The sequence below is a fragment of the Corvus brachyrhynchos genome, unplaced genomic scaffold (assembly GCF_000691975.1).
Source record: "Corvus brachyrhynchos isolate BGI_N302 unplaced genomic scaffold, ASM69197v1 scaffold239, whole genome shotgun sequence".
Classification (NCBI taxonomy): domain Eukaryota; kingdom Metazoa; phylum Chordata; class Aves; order Passeriformes; family Corvidae; genus Corvus; species Corvus brachyrhynchos.
The window spans coordinates 4,447,244-4,465,713 of NW_008246057.1; the positions used below are offsets into that span (position 1 = coordinate 4,447,244).

At 35.3% G+C, this 18,470-nt stretch overlaps 1 protein-coding gene across 2 annotated transcripts in view; it reads left to right on the forward strand.

Moving 5' to 3' along the window:
* The window catches only part of CPNE8 (copine 8), a 67,569-nt gene that overhangs the window by 29,375 nt on the left and 19,724 nt on the right, over positions 1-18,470 (forward strand). For both annotated transcript variants that reach the window (XM_017746015.1, XM_017746016.1), the window contains exons 9-13: positions 1,088-1,192; positions 4,486-4,527; positions 10,228-10,303; positions 12,981-13,034; positions 16,027-16,088. In XM_017746015.1, the coding sequence (XP_017601504.1) occupies positions 1,088-1,192; positions 4,486-4,527; positions 10,228-10,303; positions 12,981-13,034; positions 16,027-16,088 (339 nt within the window). The remainder of the gene's footprint in view (positions 1-1,087; positions 1,193-4,485; positions 4,528-10,227; positions 10,304-12,980; positions 13,035-16,026; positions 16,089-18,470) is intronic.

The following is an 18,470-nucleotide window of genomic DNA, read 5'->3' on the forward strand; positions in this document are numbered from 1 at the left end:
GGGGGTGTTCCCTTCTCTTTTCCTCTTGGAGGCAGATTCTAGAAACAGTTTCCTGAGTAGACACTGCCTACCTAAAACTGCAAGCCTGGAGGAGTTATGGCTCCTTTGTGAGTGGCATTAAGGTCACTGGTGGAATTTTTCTGGGCATTACTGGGAGTGCTGGTATGTGCAGCCTCTCTTGGCCTTGAGTGCCATTCTTCCCCACTTCCTTCCGAGGGGTGAGTGTTGAGCCAGTGATTCTTTACTGGTCTCCTGAATCCAACAGGATGCTGGGGCAGTACTTTTGCACCTGTGGCAGAAGGATACTTCTTTTTTTGTTTCTTAGCTTCAGGCATGTCTTCTGAGTCATAGCCAGGATAAAAGTGTAGGCCTTTAGGATGCAAGGAGGGCATTCCCTCAAAGAATAACTAGTATAACTGTATGAGGAATTTCAGTAATGATCTCACCAGTAACTTTGTCTCTTGTTTTCTTTTGAACAATTCAGTCCCCAAGATGATAGTTAAAAAGAGGTGTTTTAATTTTGTGTCATTTAGAGAAAGGAGAATGCATTAATACAATTCATGAGAGAAGGTGATCATGGAATCTCAGAGAGGCTTATATGTTTTACCTAAGACAGTCCTGGTTAAAAAATCATGGACATAAAATGGGGAATAAGAATCTGAAAGCCATCACTCCTTTGGCTCAGTTTCTTAATCTCTAAGCAAGAATCAGATCCTCACAAGATCTGTTTCTTTCTGGATCTGTGACTGATTCCTGGATATAAAAGGTCTGTTTAAACAAGTGGGATTGCTCTTCCCTGGGATACTCACTGAATAGTTATAGTTCCTGTTGAAGTTTTGGGCAAAAACATTTTGGATTTAGAGTTGTTTAGCACTCTAGTCTGTAATCTCTCTCAAGTGGGTCTCTTCAGTCTTCCCTTCCTTCTGATTTCACCATATTTCTTTTTTTCCTACCTTGAATTTTATATGGATATTGCATGTATGAATGATTACAGTTCTGTTGATTCCATCTTCGATGACTCAGAAGAATAAGTAAATTAATACAAAATATATATTTCTCTTTTGTTTGTTTGTTTGTTTAATTACAGTTTTACAATCTGCCACAAAACAGAAGTTGTAAAAAATACATTAAATCCGGTGTGGCAGGCATTCAAGATTTCTGTCAGAGCACTGTGTAATGGAGACTATGACCGGTAAGCTGTGGCTTAAACTTTTCTTAGCATATACAATTTTTTTCTCCCTAACTTGTGTGTTCTTTTGTGTGTAACTTTTTCTATGCAGTCCAGCCCCTGGTGTTATTTAATCAACATTTTGAAAGGATAATATGTGTTCAAAACCATTCATCACATTAAAGAATTTAGAAAAATAAAGTAAGTAGGCTAAATCTGTAGGAAGTGCTAGTGGTGTTTTTTGGAAAAAATACTTTGCTCCCTATGGTGTGAATTAAAAACAGAACGAAAAGATTAATTTAAAGCATGGCCTCTGTGACAAGTGTACACAAGCATTTTTTAATGTTTGAATGAAAAACAATGATGATCTGTTTTCTTTGGGTGACAATGCAATTTCAGAGGATGCTGATAAATGAAAGCCTTTTAAATACATAGGTCAGTAGATGAGAAACACAAAAGGTAGTCATCTTCAGATTTGAAGTTTTCAGTGATGCCATGCAAAAGGATCTCTCTTTAGGTAGTAATAATACCATGTTTTTAATCAACATTTTACCACTAATAATAAGCAAATTAGTTGAATAGAAATGGGTATTTTTAGACTCCTTAAAAATGGCCATGTTGGTTACTCTTTCAATTAGATGCTATAAAAACGAAGCAATTTTGTAATAAGCATGTTCAAATAGAATTTTTTACTTGTATTTGGGTTAACGTGCAGAATGCACAAGCAAGATAATATTCATTAAGCTAGTCTCTGGACACTGCACTGTTTATCATATTAAAGAAAAACAGTTTTCATAATAATTAGAAAAGATGTTTTGGTACAGGCATACTGAAATAACTCCAGCATTCCAAATTAAGGGAGCTAAAAAGTGTAATAAGACTCCTGAAATTATTGTGTGTCTACTGTTGACCTGCTTTCAACATGACGCGCTCAGTGAATAAAGGCTCCATGAAATTTCATGGTTTCATGCACCCTGCATGCAGCAATCATGCTTCAAATTAAGAAATAGTCATTAGCTGTCAGATTAATTCAAATTAGTATCTTCTGATAGTCCAGAAAAAACTTTGGAGGTTTGGGTTATTTTTAATTAGAAAACTCTTTCTTTCTAAAGGTAAGGATTAACTTCCTGGCCTCCATGTGATAATACATAAAAACACAAACCCCAAAGGTCTCTGTCAGATAATGATAGTTTCACTGATAAAATTTTGGTGCTCTGGGTTCTGTGATAGATGTGAAAGGTGGGAATAATGTCATTAGTAAAAATATATCACAGTAAATGTTTATTCTGGTGTTAGGGAGACTAACCCCTAGTTAACCCCTAACACCAGCTAGTGCATGCTTCTGAGAGAGCTCTATCTACTTTTTCATTATGGAATGACCAGGATTTGCTTAATTTTTCTCAAACTATGCGGTTATACAGTGTTTTCAGACATCACAGGAATGGCATTTCAGTACTGCAGTAGTACTTAATGTCTAATATCTTTGCTCTTTCTTTCTCTTAGTCTGAGCTCTCAAAAAGCACTTACAGTTATTTTCTGCATAAAAGTTTTAAAACAGAGATACCCATCTCTAACCTTGATTATTTTTAAATGAAAGGGTTTTTTTAAATATTAAAGTAGGAAACCCATCCTCTAAACTGTGTCCTTTAAGGTAAAGGTTAAGTATCAGTATATCAAGATTGGAAAGGCCTTTAATATCTTGCATGTCATGGAAAATAGATAAAAGTCAAGATCTGTAATTAATCCTTTAATATGAAATAAATTTCAGTAGAAAGAAGCTTTATTCAAGGATGAATTGCTCTTACTGCAGTAACCTGTCTGAAGATTCTTCTCAGGAATTTATCTTGATGTTCTTAATAATTTATTTTAATAATCAGAATTTTCTCAGTGAGATGATTTTGCTATTTGAACACAGATTTGTAAGACAATTCAAAACTTAAATCCCCCTAAACCTTACGTAAATCTTAACTTAGTGTGTTCTGTCTGTCGTAACAGGTTTTGAAACGTAAGTAAAATAATGGTTGTCTAGGGAAAAAAACTTTGCACTATTGCCTTTTTTTACTGAATTCCTTTGAAGATGAAAATAGTTTCCTTTGAAGGGTGAAATACTGGGTGGGATAAAAGAAGTTTGGAGTTGTTTTTCACTTCATTCTACAGAACAACTTTCACTTTATTCAGTTTTTATTCTAAGGTAACTTAAACCCAACCTGAATTATGCCAGAGGTATAAACTATAACAAACGGTGTGGTTAGGAGCCTTTAAACTTGATTTGAAAAGAGATACATCCAGACAAAGCAACTCCTTTACCTATCTTGGAATATCGTAAGAAATGTGAAAAACATCCAGGTGTGGATTTCTTGATATTGTATTGTATATAATATCAGCTGTTGCTCAGCTTTATCCCCAGAGTCCCTTCCTAGTAAAGAAAATTAGTCAATATGTATTTGACTGTATGTAATTGGAAAAATGAGGAGCAGCTTCCATGGAAGTAAATTATAAAGTAATTGCTTAGATTCTTGTCCTCTCTATTAATAAGACAGACCTGATTACTTCACTTCATGTGAATGTGTTCTGAAGAATAAAAGTAAGTTAAGTTGTTGCTTAAAATACAGGAGGTCTGGAGGTGTTATTTTTCTACCCCATGTTCAGTTCATTTTAGGCCAAATGGGATTTACTGTTAGTGGTAGTTGAATTTGCTGCATATATACTCTTTCTGTAGTAAAAGGAGATGAATAACGCTATATATTATCTCCATGTATCTTTCCTGTTTCATCAAGGATGTTGACAATAATATGCTCTGTAGTATTTGCATTTTAAGAAATACACTCTTAAAGTGAGTATGTAAAATATGAGTGATCTTTACTTGGGAAATGTTTGCTTTCTACACTTGATCTGTTTCCCAGTCAAGCAAGGTTAGAGCTGTCCTCAAGGGTTCACTTTACGTACTCATAAGGAAACAGACAAAATGTGTTCTTGAAAACTTTGACAATACTTTAAGGTTTAAAGAATCATTTATGAAAAAAAAACCACAGAAAATTCAGAGCATCAGCACGTAAAAATATATTGGTTAAACTTCCAATGTGTTTTATTGTTTTCCTAGTTTCCACAGTATTTAACTATTGATTTATGGAGATGTGTTGTGTAACCTGACAGGCTATTTGCTGCCCCATGAGAAATCACTGAAAAATCCTGCTTTTTGGATTTGGCACAATTGATGCGCCCATATGCTATTAATCTTAAAGGTAATCCGGGTACATATTTAACATTTTAATAGAGCTGTGTTGTTGTTTTGTTTTGTTTTTTTTTTTTTATTTTAGGACAATTAAAGTAGAAGTGTATGACTGGGATAGAGATGGAAGGTAAGACATTTTTTCTGTTAAACTTAAGGGTTATCCATGCATGTTTATACACATTTTAATACATATAAGTATTTAGTGTCCAGTATAATATTAGAGAAAGTTAGTTATCAATATTTAGATGTACAGGTACTGGAAAAAGTTCTGCTGTGATACAGCTCTGTGTTTTGCACTTGTGGTAAATACTGATGCCTTGGCCTATTTAAAACATGCTGTGTGTATATTCATCCATGGATCATGATAAAATGCACGTGCCTGCAGTGGCTACTCATGGTGGCCTAAATATTGCGATGTAGAAGCCACCTATTAATTGTCTTAATTTCAGATTGGGTCTGAATGTTCATTTCCATGTCTGTCTTCATCAAAACATTATTGTAAACTCTGGAGTTGGAAGATCTGAGTTTTGTATAACTCCCCTTGAAAGAGGACAGTGAAATATATGTGGACTTTCTGTTGCTAAATTCAGGAGGGATATCTGTTATTCTTAAGAGCTGTGAACTTCAGTGTACTGGCTGTACATTTTTGTCTGAAGGAATGAGCCTTTCAAATTGCCTTTATTTTGACAAACAAGGTAGAATTATTTTTTAACACACTGGATCAATACCTCTTGTTCTTTTAAAAAAGCTTGAGCTTCTATCTTAATACTTTGATTAAAAACTGTACTCATAAATCTTGGTACTAGAACTGAAATGTAATACAGTAATATGTTTATTTCTATTTATCTTTAAGTTGGTCTGTCTTAATTATTTCATATTTATATTTTTTAAAATATATGGATATGCACTTGCATTTTGATTTTTAAAATTATGTTATTTATTCTACAGTAATGTCTTTAATACTACCAATACAATTTGCGTCTAGTATTATAGATAATGATAGTTGGCTTCTGTGGCAACATATCTTGTAATCATAATAGGCAAATTTATCCTGTGCTACTGTTCATTTCCTTGCTGACAAGATCTAAATGCCTATTCACTTTTCTCAGGTTGTAATTTTGTCTTTTTGGTTCCATCATGAAGCCTGTTGATTTATAAGCATTCTTATATCATGTTTACCCTCTGTGAATACCTGCTAGTGTAAATTCATCGTTCTAGATCAGATATTCCCTGGAGAGACAAAATAACATATTCTAGCAATTAAAATAAGTGTATTTAAATTTAAAAAGCCACAGTAGCAAAAAATCATTGCATCCCTGTTAGAATTTCTATTAACATTCTTTTCTCAATGAGATTTGGCAAATCCTTAAAAATTTTATACATTGGTGCTTTTGTGTATAAACCACATTTTTTGAAAGTAAGCTAGCAATGAAAAGTTAAATCATATTGCCAAGTTAATAAAAAATAAGGGTTATATTTTATCAAGCTATCAAACTCCATGTGCGGTCTCACTTTGTCCAAAATCTCTAAGATGAAAAAGAAAAGGAAGAAATCTGACAAATAACACTAAGTAACTGCAAGTCTGAGTGAAATCTTGAACATACTGTGGATTTTAGGCAATCATTAGCCTCTTCACTCTCAAGTAGTTTCAATTATTATCTGTGTTTGCTCACATCACAGTCTGAATACCTATAAAATTAGTATCTAAAAACCAAAAAGTGAAGGATACCATTTACATGTTTTTCTTTTTATTCTAATGGTATGAATTTTTTTTGCTTTTTGCTTTCTGTCTTTTTTTGAATTTAGAAGCAGACCGAGCACTGACATCTTACATGTTAAATTTCTCTGAAAGATGAGACAGCACTCATCTCATGTGACTTCAGACAATGCAAAAATCAGACACGTAGATTGAACTAATCATTTAAGCTACTTCAGTGGCTTACAGGGGAAAATAGCCTGATTGAATCCATCCTACCTGGAATAAATTGCCAGTTGGTGGTGCCTATAAACTTGCTTAGTGACCATAGCAAGAACCTAAGTGCCTGATTTAACTTTGACATTGCCAAGTATATCTGAAATGAATCCCTTTCAAGAGTTACGCTTAACAATTTTTTGTCCAACTCTGCTGTGCCTCAGTTTATATTAATTCCCATTTGTGATGGACAGTTTTTTATAAGCTGTTGTTACATCTGGATGCCTCACCGTGCTGAATCTGTTTGCTCCAGAGATATGCAGCCTGGGCAGGACCAATCTTTGAAAGATTGCCTGCTCTCAGATAGCAAAGCAAGTTAGACTGAATATTACAGGCTGTTCTGCAATCAGGAAGACAAAATTACTGTGCATATACTTGATTTCTGAATCATGACTTGACTTGGATTTTGACTTCCTGAGTGTTGACTAAGAAGTTTTTTTTCCCTTTTCCCCATTCTGTGGTACCTGTGCTTTGAAAAAATAGCACCATGGTGCCTTGGGTTGAGCTTCTTACTTCATGTTCCCAAATTACATTGTTGGGAGTAATTGTAATGTAGTATCATGATCATATTATCATCAAATAGTTCTTACTTATTTTCAAACATCACATCGCATTCTTGACAGGAAGTAATGCATACCCTTTGTAAAATTAACACTATCAATTATGAAACATCTCTTCATCTCAAACCAGTTTTTGCACAAAACTTGTCAAAATGTGGACAACTTGTTCTGATGCCTTTTATTGCTTCTAGGAGCTGTGACAAACCCCAAAATATCTGATGCTATAAGAAGTCACAAAAGTTGGTTTTGTTACTTGGGGCAAGCCCACTTGTTTGACACCGTCACATTTTTAGGGTTTTTTTATTGAGTATCCTTATGTATGAAGCACTTGCAGACAGGTTTAACAGAAAGAAAAAAATGAGGTAGTGCACAACTTCACATCAGTAATACTATGATGTTCTCTCTGAAAGCTTTTTCATTTAATTTCAGAAAAAATGTCTCTCAGCATACATGTTGCAAAAGTAATTTTGCAGTCTTGATGCTTCTGATCTCTTATATAGAAAAAGTGTGTTTGGGGGGGTTGTTGAGTTATAAAGTTGTAAATATTGTCATGCTAACCTGGGGCCACAGAAGCATTCATCTGAGCATATCAACACTGCAGGAGAGATTTTAAATTTCAGATTCTAAGCTCTTTCAGATTCTAAGCTCTTTCACCTTATTCTTTTCTAGCTTAATTTTTTTTCATCTAGCTTCCTTCTCCAGCTAGATGGTTGATTTTTAAGTTCTTGCATTTTCTCCTTACTCACTGACATACTCCTGATTATGATTGTTCTTTCCTCTATTGTTTCCTTTTCCTTTAGATAGTAAAAAAAAAAAAAAAATCAAAGTTAATACAATTTTGAAAGCGATTTGAAGGCTAAAAGTGGAAAACTTAGGGAGATGGGCTTCAAGTGATAATTTTGTGTGCTAAGACTCTCTGGTTCAGTGTTCTGATATGCCACTCATGGACAAAAGTCTGTAAGTCTAGGAATATTTGGTGTTAGGAAGGCAAATAGAATAAGTACTTTGGATTCTCAATCTGCAGACTAATAAGGAGATCCATTTGCTGAAGTGTGATCATTAATACTAAGATATTTTCTTAATGAGGTATACGTCTGGCAAAGGCATATTTTGACCAACAGGCACTCAGCCTTCACAGCCAGCCTAGTGGAGGGCCGTACAGCTACCTGAATACTGAGTATAAAGATCCGAGGTGATCTTTTAAGTGCAGAGGGCTCTGAAACTGGTTGTGTATGCCCATACCTTTTTTACGTGATTCATCAGAGGAATCTTACCTTTCTAGCTCAGGTCTTGTCAGTGTTTGTGTATAGCCATAGGGAAAGGAGGCTTTTCAGTGTCTTGTAGAATTAAAGGAGCAATTACTTTTAAGCATTGCAGATTATTTTGCTCCCCAGAGACAGTCCTGTGTGGAATGATGTTTCCTGTTTGCTGCAACATGTTTGTAGGCAGCCATTGAACTATTGCTTGAATTTCTGCCTTTGAAATATACTATCTGATTTGAAAATATAAGGTTAGAACTGTTATGAGAGGGGGAGGTTCCAGTTTAAGCAATATACATTTTTCTCCAGTGCCATGGTTACCCAAGGTTAATACACCTCGTGTGCTACAGCCCCAATAGAACCCAAGTTCCATAGCCTGTATGGATGGCGCTTCCTCTGTTCCCTGCTTAAATAGTCCTTGCAGTCTAGAGAGCATTCAAGCAGGAATACACCTCCAAAATACGTTTCTTAAGAAAAGTCTTTATCTTGGAAGCAATTTCCTGATCTCCCAGCTGAAAGGGGAGTGCTTCATGGGAGGTGGTCCCTTCTGAATCTGGGTAATGAGGAATATCTTTACCCTATAGTTTTCTCAAGCTTTCTTACAGAATGCTTTGCTTATTTTGTATTAGCATGATGACTGACCCCTGAACCTTTTAGTTGTTTGATTTACATTTTACATTACATTTGATTACATGATTTTTTTGAATTCATGCTGGTTTCAGAAAATGAGATTTATATTTGAGGTGATTTTTAAAAATTTCCTTATGAATAAAACAAGAAAGAATTTTGATGTTGCTATGGATTGTTTCCATTTTTCATCTTCTTGCAACATTCAGATTTATTTAAATTTAATATTTATAACTTAATTAGAACTGTGCTGTATTTCAAAACAAGTTTTGCAAGTCACAAAGTCAGGAAACTTTGACTGTCTCTTGTAGTTTACCATTGGAGGGAAGGTAAAACAGCTTCATAGCTTGCCAGATGTGGAGACAGTGTAGAAGAAATACAGCTCCTTGTTAGGGCACAGGTGGGAAAACCTGGACTATCAGTAGGGAGAGTTCAGCTGGCCAGAACAGAGAATGGGAACAGACCTTGTGACTGCTGGGAGTTGTGTAGCTGACAGTTGGGGCACCCACCCCTGTAGTCCCTCCATTCCAGGTCCCTGTCTGAGATACAAACCTGCAGCTCAGTCACTTCTGGCAGCCCTGTGGTTTCTGTGCCCCAGTTCCCAGACCCTGGGCACCTTTCTCAGTGATGCTTCACCTGCTACAGCTCCCTCTGGCCACTGTGCTCACAGTGGCTCCTGGGCAATGTGCCAGCCCCTGTTCATGCAGTTTCTAAAATGTGGATGACAGCAGAGGAGTGCCAAATGTATTCTTGGAGCAGGAATAGAATTTAGAAAGGAGAAGCTTGATAACCACTGCTTACTGTTAGGTTAAGATCTGCTTTCCAGTAATACCATAAGCTGAGTAGCCTCAGTGGGTTGCTTTTCTCTTCCCAGGTGGGAAGACAGAAGCTGAAATAAGCTTTGGGTCTTCCCCTTAAAAGTTCAATGTTGTGTTACACAAATTGGTAGGGCTGGTCTTCTCTGGTTTAAGTTCTCCTTTCATACTTTCAGCGACTCCCTTTCTCTCACACAACTTTATACACAATTCATAGCCTGTAGTTCCAGTGGTCATTCACTGAGGAAGTGGTGATAGTCTTTGGTAGCCTGCTCTGTTTTTTCAGACTCTATAACTTACATTGGAGTCAATTACTGATTTATAATACAGTCCTCATTGTGCAGCTGAGTTAAGCAAAAGCCATCAAAAAGATTTAAGCTAATACTTTTGAACTCTAAATTTGTATTTCTAATAGGGTGAACGGAAACTGAGGGAGTAATAAAGATTTTTAAGCAAATTATATCTGTTGCCATTACTTGTTTCTTGGGTGTCGGTTCATATTGCCTGTGTGTCTCTTTTGCATAAATAGATAAAATACATGTTTAAATTCCTAAAGGTTTTGCATTTGATTTGAAAATCTTATTTTTCAAACAGCCATGATTTCATTGGAGAATTCACAACAAGTTACAGAGAGTTGTCGAGAGGACAATCTCAGTTCAATGTTTATGAGGTAAGTGTTATGAGTATTTACTCACTCTCAGGAAATAAATGAGAAAACAACAGTGGAAAACACTGAAAACAATGGAAACCTATTCTTGCCACTAATGAGAAGATGAGCCTGTGTGGCTATAACCTTTTTCTTTTTTTTTTTTTTTTTTTTTTTTTTTTGCTTCTGTATGGTGTGCAGATCTCTGTTATTCCTTAAGGTATCTTTTAATTGGTCTCAGACTGCTGCCATTAAACTTCAGTATTTTCATAGGTGGCAACAAATATAATGGTTTAGATAAGCAGCAAAGAAGGCAGGGAAGGAGGTTGCTCCAATTATGTGCTGCAGTTTTATTTTGATGATGAGCAAAGGTGCTGCTGTGGAGAGCACGACAAAGATAAGTGAAAGCCATGGGGTTTTTTCTTACTTAGATCCAAGATCAACCCCAGAGTTACAGTAATTTACAATAGTTTCCTGTGAATAGTGTCATAACCAGATTACTGTGTGCAGTGTAAATGTCCTCTCCTGTTGTATCACTGACGTGAATCCTACCCTACCAGGAATAGTCTGTCATAACATCTTAAGTAATTTTTCAATTTCCTAAATATAGTATCAGTATCATACTCCCAGCGACTTCCTATATTTCCTGAGCCTCTCATGTTTGCCTCCCCACACTGCAGTCCTCCATACTTGGGTACTACTTCTACTTGATAAGTCTGTACAGTATCAGAACAAAAGGTACTGGACAAATCCTTTTTGAAGTGTTTTGCTTTTACAAACCAACCCAAGGCAGGTGAGTGAGTGTCCCATATTTAAAGATAAGAAACATTGCTAGAACCACCTCTTTGCAATTGAGCTTTTTTTAACAGGTTAGAGTTCATGTAGCTTTCTAGGTTCCTGCAGGGATGTAAATATTTCAGAGGCTAAAAACTGTTGTTTAATTTCTAAAGTTACCTGAGATTTGAAAAGGCACACACAAATATTATAATAATTATAGTATCTTGAATTATAGGCAAGAAACAAGCTGTCGTTTAATTCATCTTTGCTCCCAAGTAGATGCCTTGTTTCCCATGATATTTCACTCCAAGCTTTAGTGCAGTTCCTTGCAATTCCTAAGAAGCCAATTGTCAAGTTACCTGAAGCAGAAAGTTCAAATGAATCTCCTCTTTGGCATTTAATGACTGCTGGCAAGCAATATGCTGCTAATTCAGGCCTGACCATTGAATTCTGGAGAGCAGTGAATGAACTGCTGCAGGGCAGACAGGCAGCCTGTTACCTTCATCTTCATCTTCTGGGCAAATGTCAGCAGGAGTCACTTTCTGGCTAAGATTTTGGTTCAGCAAGAATTACTGCATTGTTTAATTGCTGCCATTACACAGACTTAATCTATTGCTCATCAGTGGCTGTTAAATGGAGGAGGAAGAGTTACTTGGGATTTTTTCAGTGTTAATGGCCTTACACATGTAAAGGAGTAAAAGCTTTTCAGAATATTTACTGTATTACAACAGGGTGGCATACAGGGTGGGGGGGGAAAGAGGGAGTCACTTATTTAGCCTGTTTGGGAAGATCTCAAATCAGTTATCTCTTCCTGCCTTACATTTCATAGCTGTTCTGTGTTGTGCAAGGAATAGGATCTTTAAATGTAATTTCTTTTTGGTTAGGGAGAGAAAAGTTTTGGAATACAAGTATTATTAATATGCCCATTTTCAGGCAAAATTCCTTAAATATTTTATACCAGATAAGCGGCTAAGATTTCAGTTGGGAATGTTTTCATTCCTTATCATTTGCAGAACATCTGTGAGTAGTTTACAGTAAAACTTGGCAGTAAGCCACAAGGCTTTGAATTTCCTAGTTATATAGGAGATAGTTAAATGACCTAATTAACAAAATAATGTTTTGCTTCCAATTCCATGTGCATTTCTGGAAAAACGGGAGTACATTTTCATGTGTATGTAACAAAATTAACTGAGACTTGCCTTTGGTAGGTATTCAGAAGGGAAATAATTTTTATTGGTGGCTACAGTGAGAAATTTTATAGGTGTGGGTTCCAGATGTTCAAGAAAACTGTTCAATGCTTTATAGTCCAGTTCCATGAAGATTCTTGGGTATGGGGAGTGCACTGAGACCTCCCCCCTCCTCCCCCCCCAACTCCTGTATGACAGTCAGGTGGTGGTCTTCAACATTTTCATGAAATTACTTATTTCATGAAATTTGATCTTCCTGTCAGCCAGATCCTGTCATTGAACTGAGTACAGAAACTGGGAGTAGAGCAGCTCTCATGTTTCTCAGGTGATGTGAGGAGCAGATGGAAACAGATTAACTGGACTGTGAAGAGATGCATTGTGAGATGATGAAGTAGTGACACCATACACTGAAACACCGGAATCAGGAATGCAGAAAAATGCAGAATCTTGTGAAAATTCAAAGAGTGTTTCCCCAAGCACTCAGATATAATGAATGTTCTCATCTCTGTTGCCCCCATCTGTTATTTGTCCAATGTGAGTATCAGCACTGGCTCACCTGACAGGTGCCATGAAGATAAATTTGCTGGTTTTCAACATGTGCATATCCCAGCATTGAGATGTATCAGTAAACAGGATACTGAATCCACTGAAAATAGAATACTTTCAGCATTGAAAATATCTTACACTTACCTTTATATTAGTTCATACTGCTTTAATGTTTGTATCTGTGTTTCTAGGTAATAAATCCAAAGAAAAAAGGAAAAAAGAAAAAGTATGTTAATTCTGGAACAGTAAGTAAATACATTTTATGTTACTGAATGTTTTTCTTTTTGCTTGAAACAGTGTAGTTGACTTGTAGTTTAACAGGATTAGAACAGAGCCTTCTGTCAAAGCCACAATAAACTACCAACTACACCATTTTTTCAGGGTTTTTTTCATTTGGAGAGTTTGATATAAAAGGTATCCAAGTGTACTGTTAATTTGCCAGTGGTTTTCAAAATGAGCTCTACCAAAATTTCAGTCCAGTAATTGAAACTGTTGGACTGTGTTAATTTTTATCTGAAACATACCTGCACTTCTAAAAGTAAATTTTATTTTAAATTTATCTGCTGAGCTAGAATTATTAAAAGCTAGTGTGCTTATCATGGTTGAACCAAAAAGAGTCAGCAATTTTTATTACCGACAGGTTTTTGTAAATTTATGTTGAAAGATCTGTTAGTATTGTTTGGGATGAGAGTTTGTCTTTTTTGGTTTGCATTCATGTTCTGCTCTCATGTTTATGAACCATTTGCTGGCAATGCAAGTATTTCCCTTCAGCACTTACTCAGTTTCCATGTCCTGGCATCCATGATGTTCAGAACATCATTTACAAAAAAGTGAAGATAAATGTTGAGGATTTGTGTATTGGAAAACCTAATCAGTTAAGAGGTGTTTTTGGAAAACACATCCACCATGTGGGTTTTTTCCACATGAGCAGTTCCACTGAAGTCAGTAGTGCTTCTTTCATGCTGAAAAGTAGCCTTGAAGGAATGTTTCAGCATTCTCACATTCTTGTCTAAGTCTGTTTATCAGTCAGAAAGTAAACACTTATTCTTCTACCTCTGGTTTAAATTATAAAAAATTGGCAGAAGCAGCTTGCCTATTAAAATTTACCGTACAATATCTAATTAAGTAGATAATTTATTCTTTGCTAACATATTCCTTTCATTGAAATCTGTCATATTAAAATAAAGTTACATTGAATTAGTGAGTCAGAAACTTACAGAGTGGTTATTTTCAACCAGTGCTAAAAGTGTACTCAAAATTATAGGTATGAAATCTGACTTAGGGTACAGAAGGGCAAAAAAAGGTATTTTCACATTCAATTTTCTTGTTGATTTTGGTTTAAAATATTTTAACATCTTCACAGGTATCTATCTGCATTTGAAAAAAACATATTTTACTCGTGTTTGAACAGGCAGAATCAACTGTGTCTTGTTGTTCTTTAGTCCAGTTACCTCAAAATTTCCAATAAACAGTTGTTAGAAATTTTCTTTCTTTTTTCCTGCTTTACTAGTGTCTCTTCTGTTGGTTTTGTAAATTCTTTTCGATATCAAGTCATTCTCTGTCCCCATTTGCCCTTACTTCTACAGTCCTTCAGGCTTCCCTTATGCTTCTCCACATGATCACTTTCTTATGCGTTTGCCTGGAGTTTTGTTTTTCTTCTCCTCGTCATTTACCTGAGATATTCTTTATCCCACAAATTTTCAAATTTTCAAGCCAGGCACCGAGACCATAATTTTCATTAATAGGAGGTAGAATTCTGGAGAACTTAAAGTGGATATAAATCACTGACTGCTATCTCACTGCTTCATTTAAGGACTATGTACATACAGTGCACATCTCAATTTATTATTACTTAAGGGGTCATTTTAAATTCACACAGTCAAGGTATATACTAGGCAGAAGTGTTTCAGAATACATGGTTACTTCTAAACAAAGCCTAGTAGTGAAATGACAAATTCACTGCATAAAACTTGAAGCATTGGTAGTCATTGTCTATTTGTAAGTAAACACTTGGGCCACTTTGGGAGTTGTTTGTTTCCATTTTCTGACTTTTAAACTTCAGATGCAGTGAAAATATGTGCTTAAATTAATTAGGAACAAGATGACCAGCTGTAAGAATAGATGAACCATTAATATGACTGTGTCCACTGGGAAAATGCATAGAAATTTTGGGCTTTTTTGCGAGACTGTGCTACTGATAACCTGGTAGAACATTGTTATGGTCTTCTGTTCTCAACTAAAAGGGTAATTTCGTGGTTTAAAGCTTAGCTAATCACTCAATCACAGAGAGCTGTGACAAAGGAAGTAGGATGGAAGACTACCTAGAAGTTTACTACCTGTAATCTCATTCTAAGTTTACAACATAGGAGTATTTTCAATTTTTATATTTTGCTGCAGGTGGAGGCAAAATTTTGTGATAGACTTCCATTCCATTTTTATTCTTTGTATCATTATCAGTGGATTTGCTTTGAGTAGTTGCTTAAGCAGTTTTCAGTGACTGCTTGCTGCACTTATATTGTGAGACAGTTTATGTAAATAAAATTAAAATAATTTTAATTCTTTGCTTCATAAATACTGCACAGTATGTGAAGATCTTAAATGCTGGATCTTTTCCACTTGAGTTCATTCTTCTGTGACTTGATCACTGAAAATGCCAGTAACACCTTTAGATTACTCTGTCTTTTGGAGCTATATCATTTCTGAATGATAAAATCTGGGACTGCAGAAATTTCTTATCTTTTTATTTATATACATATGTTTGGTATATCTGTATACTTTACTAGATTTTTGCATTCTGGACTGGCATCAATACTCAATACTGCCTTTAATGTGAGATGAGTAATTACATAAATAATTGTAATTGAGTTCTTTAAACAGTGTTGGAGTGCTCATAGGGTGGATGCATTATCATGTACCCTGTAATATTCAATTGTGGGTGTGGTACACAGAGTTTAGGAAACATGCATGTGGTAACCTGCTCTGGAATACAATCTTCTGCCCCTTACCTTTTCCTTAAATTAAAAAAAAAAAGGCAATTATAGACTTCTCAATTTGTCTGTTCCTTTCAAGAACTGCCTACTGAAATTATTTAATATCTTTTTTAATCTTCTTTTTTCCCTTAATACTGTAGGAAATTACGTCCTAAGGACAGAGGTTGAAAAACATTGTGCTTATGTCTCTACTTGTTCAACTGGGAAACACACAATTCATGTCTGACTCTCTTTTATTTGCTTTCAGGTAACATTGCTTTCCTTCCTAATTGAAACAGAAGTTTCATTCCTTGACTATATTAAAGGCGGGTATGTGATTAGCAACAAACCTTTCTTGTTTTCACAATCTCATTATAGTTTTTGTTTATGTACTATTTGTTTATGATTCTAAGCAGCATCTGTAAGGAGCTGTATTATTTCCTCATTTTAGGAGCTGTTCTTTCCTACATAAAGCATGCAGATAGTTACTAAGTTAAGTTATGGAACTTTGTTTATACTGTGGGAATTGGTGTTGATACTAAAACACTGAGAAAGAGTAATGACCTGATCAGCCAAAGGAAATTTAATTAAACAAAAAGGAATTATGTATATATTATTAAATTATTAAAATGCTGTCTATTTCTTCCGTCTATACTGAGCTTTGGGGTATTTAATATTGGCATTTATTTAGAGCTTTTCCCCTTCAAAAGCATTTTTTCAATACTAATTAAAATTTTTAACATGTTCAATTTCTCATTTATTGTCATTTTCTCTAAAGAGAAGTAGAGACAGAAGTGTCAAATGTCTTACGCTAGAGCATGACTGGAAATGGGACCAAATCTGAAAAATTCCTGGCTCTTAATATCCCTGCCAGAACACTGTACGTCTCTAAAACAATGGAAATTTGTTTTACATTCCTAGGCACTTAATATGGATTTTTGGGGCATAAAGTCAGCGTATAGATTCCACATGTTTTTTTAGAACATTGATTACCTGTAAAGAAACAATTTCCATTTTTTGTTCCAGTCTTCAACAAGAGTTCAGCTGAAATAAAAAAGAAGTCTGTGCTGTGTTTTGACAGTAGCAATACAGGCCGTTGCCTTTGTTCCCAGCAGTGGCAATCCTACATTGCTGTTGTGGACTTTGACAGAAGTTGAAAATGGCCATCCATCCATGTTTACCAGAACTTCTTATTGATGGAAGTCTGTGTATGCACAAATGCATGAAGAAACGGTCCTGCCTTTAGTGCATCTGTTTCCTTCGAAACGTGTTGTACATCTATGCCATGACCACCCTATTCCCCATTCATTCAAAATTCATCTCTACTGGAAGAGCATGTGTAAGGAACTGAGGAATTGAGGTTTATGTCTAAATTTGGAAAGAAAAGAATATAGGGGCTGCTAATGTAATCTTTTCAGGGTGTAATCTTTTCCCAGTCCTCACGGAGATGTTACAGTACAAGTTGTTAAACTTAATTATCTACATTCTTCAGAAAAATCATGTAAATTTTGAATACAATAATATTGTGTTGTTCTTATTGATATTTTGTACATATCTCATTAATTGCAAGTCAAAGAAGACTTGTGATATTAATAAATTCCACTTAAGCTTTTTTCTGCTAGTTTTATAAAAAAGTAATATCATTCAGTAGAATGCTCCATATTTAAAAGTATGACCAGTAATAATTTAATTATTTTATACAGAATCTTTTTTCGTGATTCATAGAATTATTTCTAGATACATGCTAGTGAAAACTAGAAGTACTTGTATAAAATCTTACCTTTCTTTCTGCAACATAGGCAGTTATGTAAACTTGACAAGAAGGCTCAGACTCAGAGTTATTTTCCTGGCTTCTCCCTTCCTTTGTTTGTCTCATTTGATATTACTATGCATCAGTTACATTTCAGTTGGCAAATTTTTGAAGGAAGGGGAAAGAGAAGATTTTGTCATTAATCAGCCTGTTTTCCCATCATGTCCTCCAAAATTGTTTTTCTTTAGTTCCCTGTTTTTCTTCCATTTACATAGGCAAAAGGTAGAAAACACTGATTCAGCAATAGGCACAATATTTGCTCTTCCATAAATGGATGTTTATAAAATACTTCATATTCAGAACTTCCACTGTAATTCATTTGAGGTGTCTGGAATTAATGCAAATGTCATGGAAATCTTGACAGCTTTAACAAATTAGGATTACAATATTGATTTCATTTATGTTTTGAGTCTGCATCTGTTTAATTGGGATATTTCATTACCAGTATCATCAATATGACTGTTGTTTTCTTAAAGAACTCTGGAGAATGAAATAGAGGTTTGTCCATAAATTCAAATTTCATTTTACTATATAAAACAGGATTTTATAGCAGTATGGCAGAAAAGAGGAGGATGTCTCTTTTGCATCTGAATATTAAATCAAATGGTGCCATCTTAATAGCTGGCTTTTCCTTACATCTTGATACTTAATCACATATTTTGCCACACTGACCTTCCCACATTTAAAGTTGTGCTAAAATTCATGTATATTTCAAAATCACATTTCTCCTGCCACTTAATACAGCCTCAGTTAATAGCATGTTCCTATCAAAACACCTCCAAATATATGAACAGGTTCAGGAGTGTAAGGGATACACTCTTGAAGAGGAATGCGATTGAATTTACAGGAATGACTACTAAACCTACTTTAGCATCTACTCTTTTTTTGTCTGGAAGACCAGA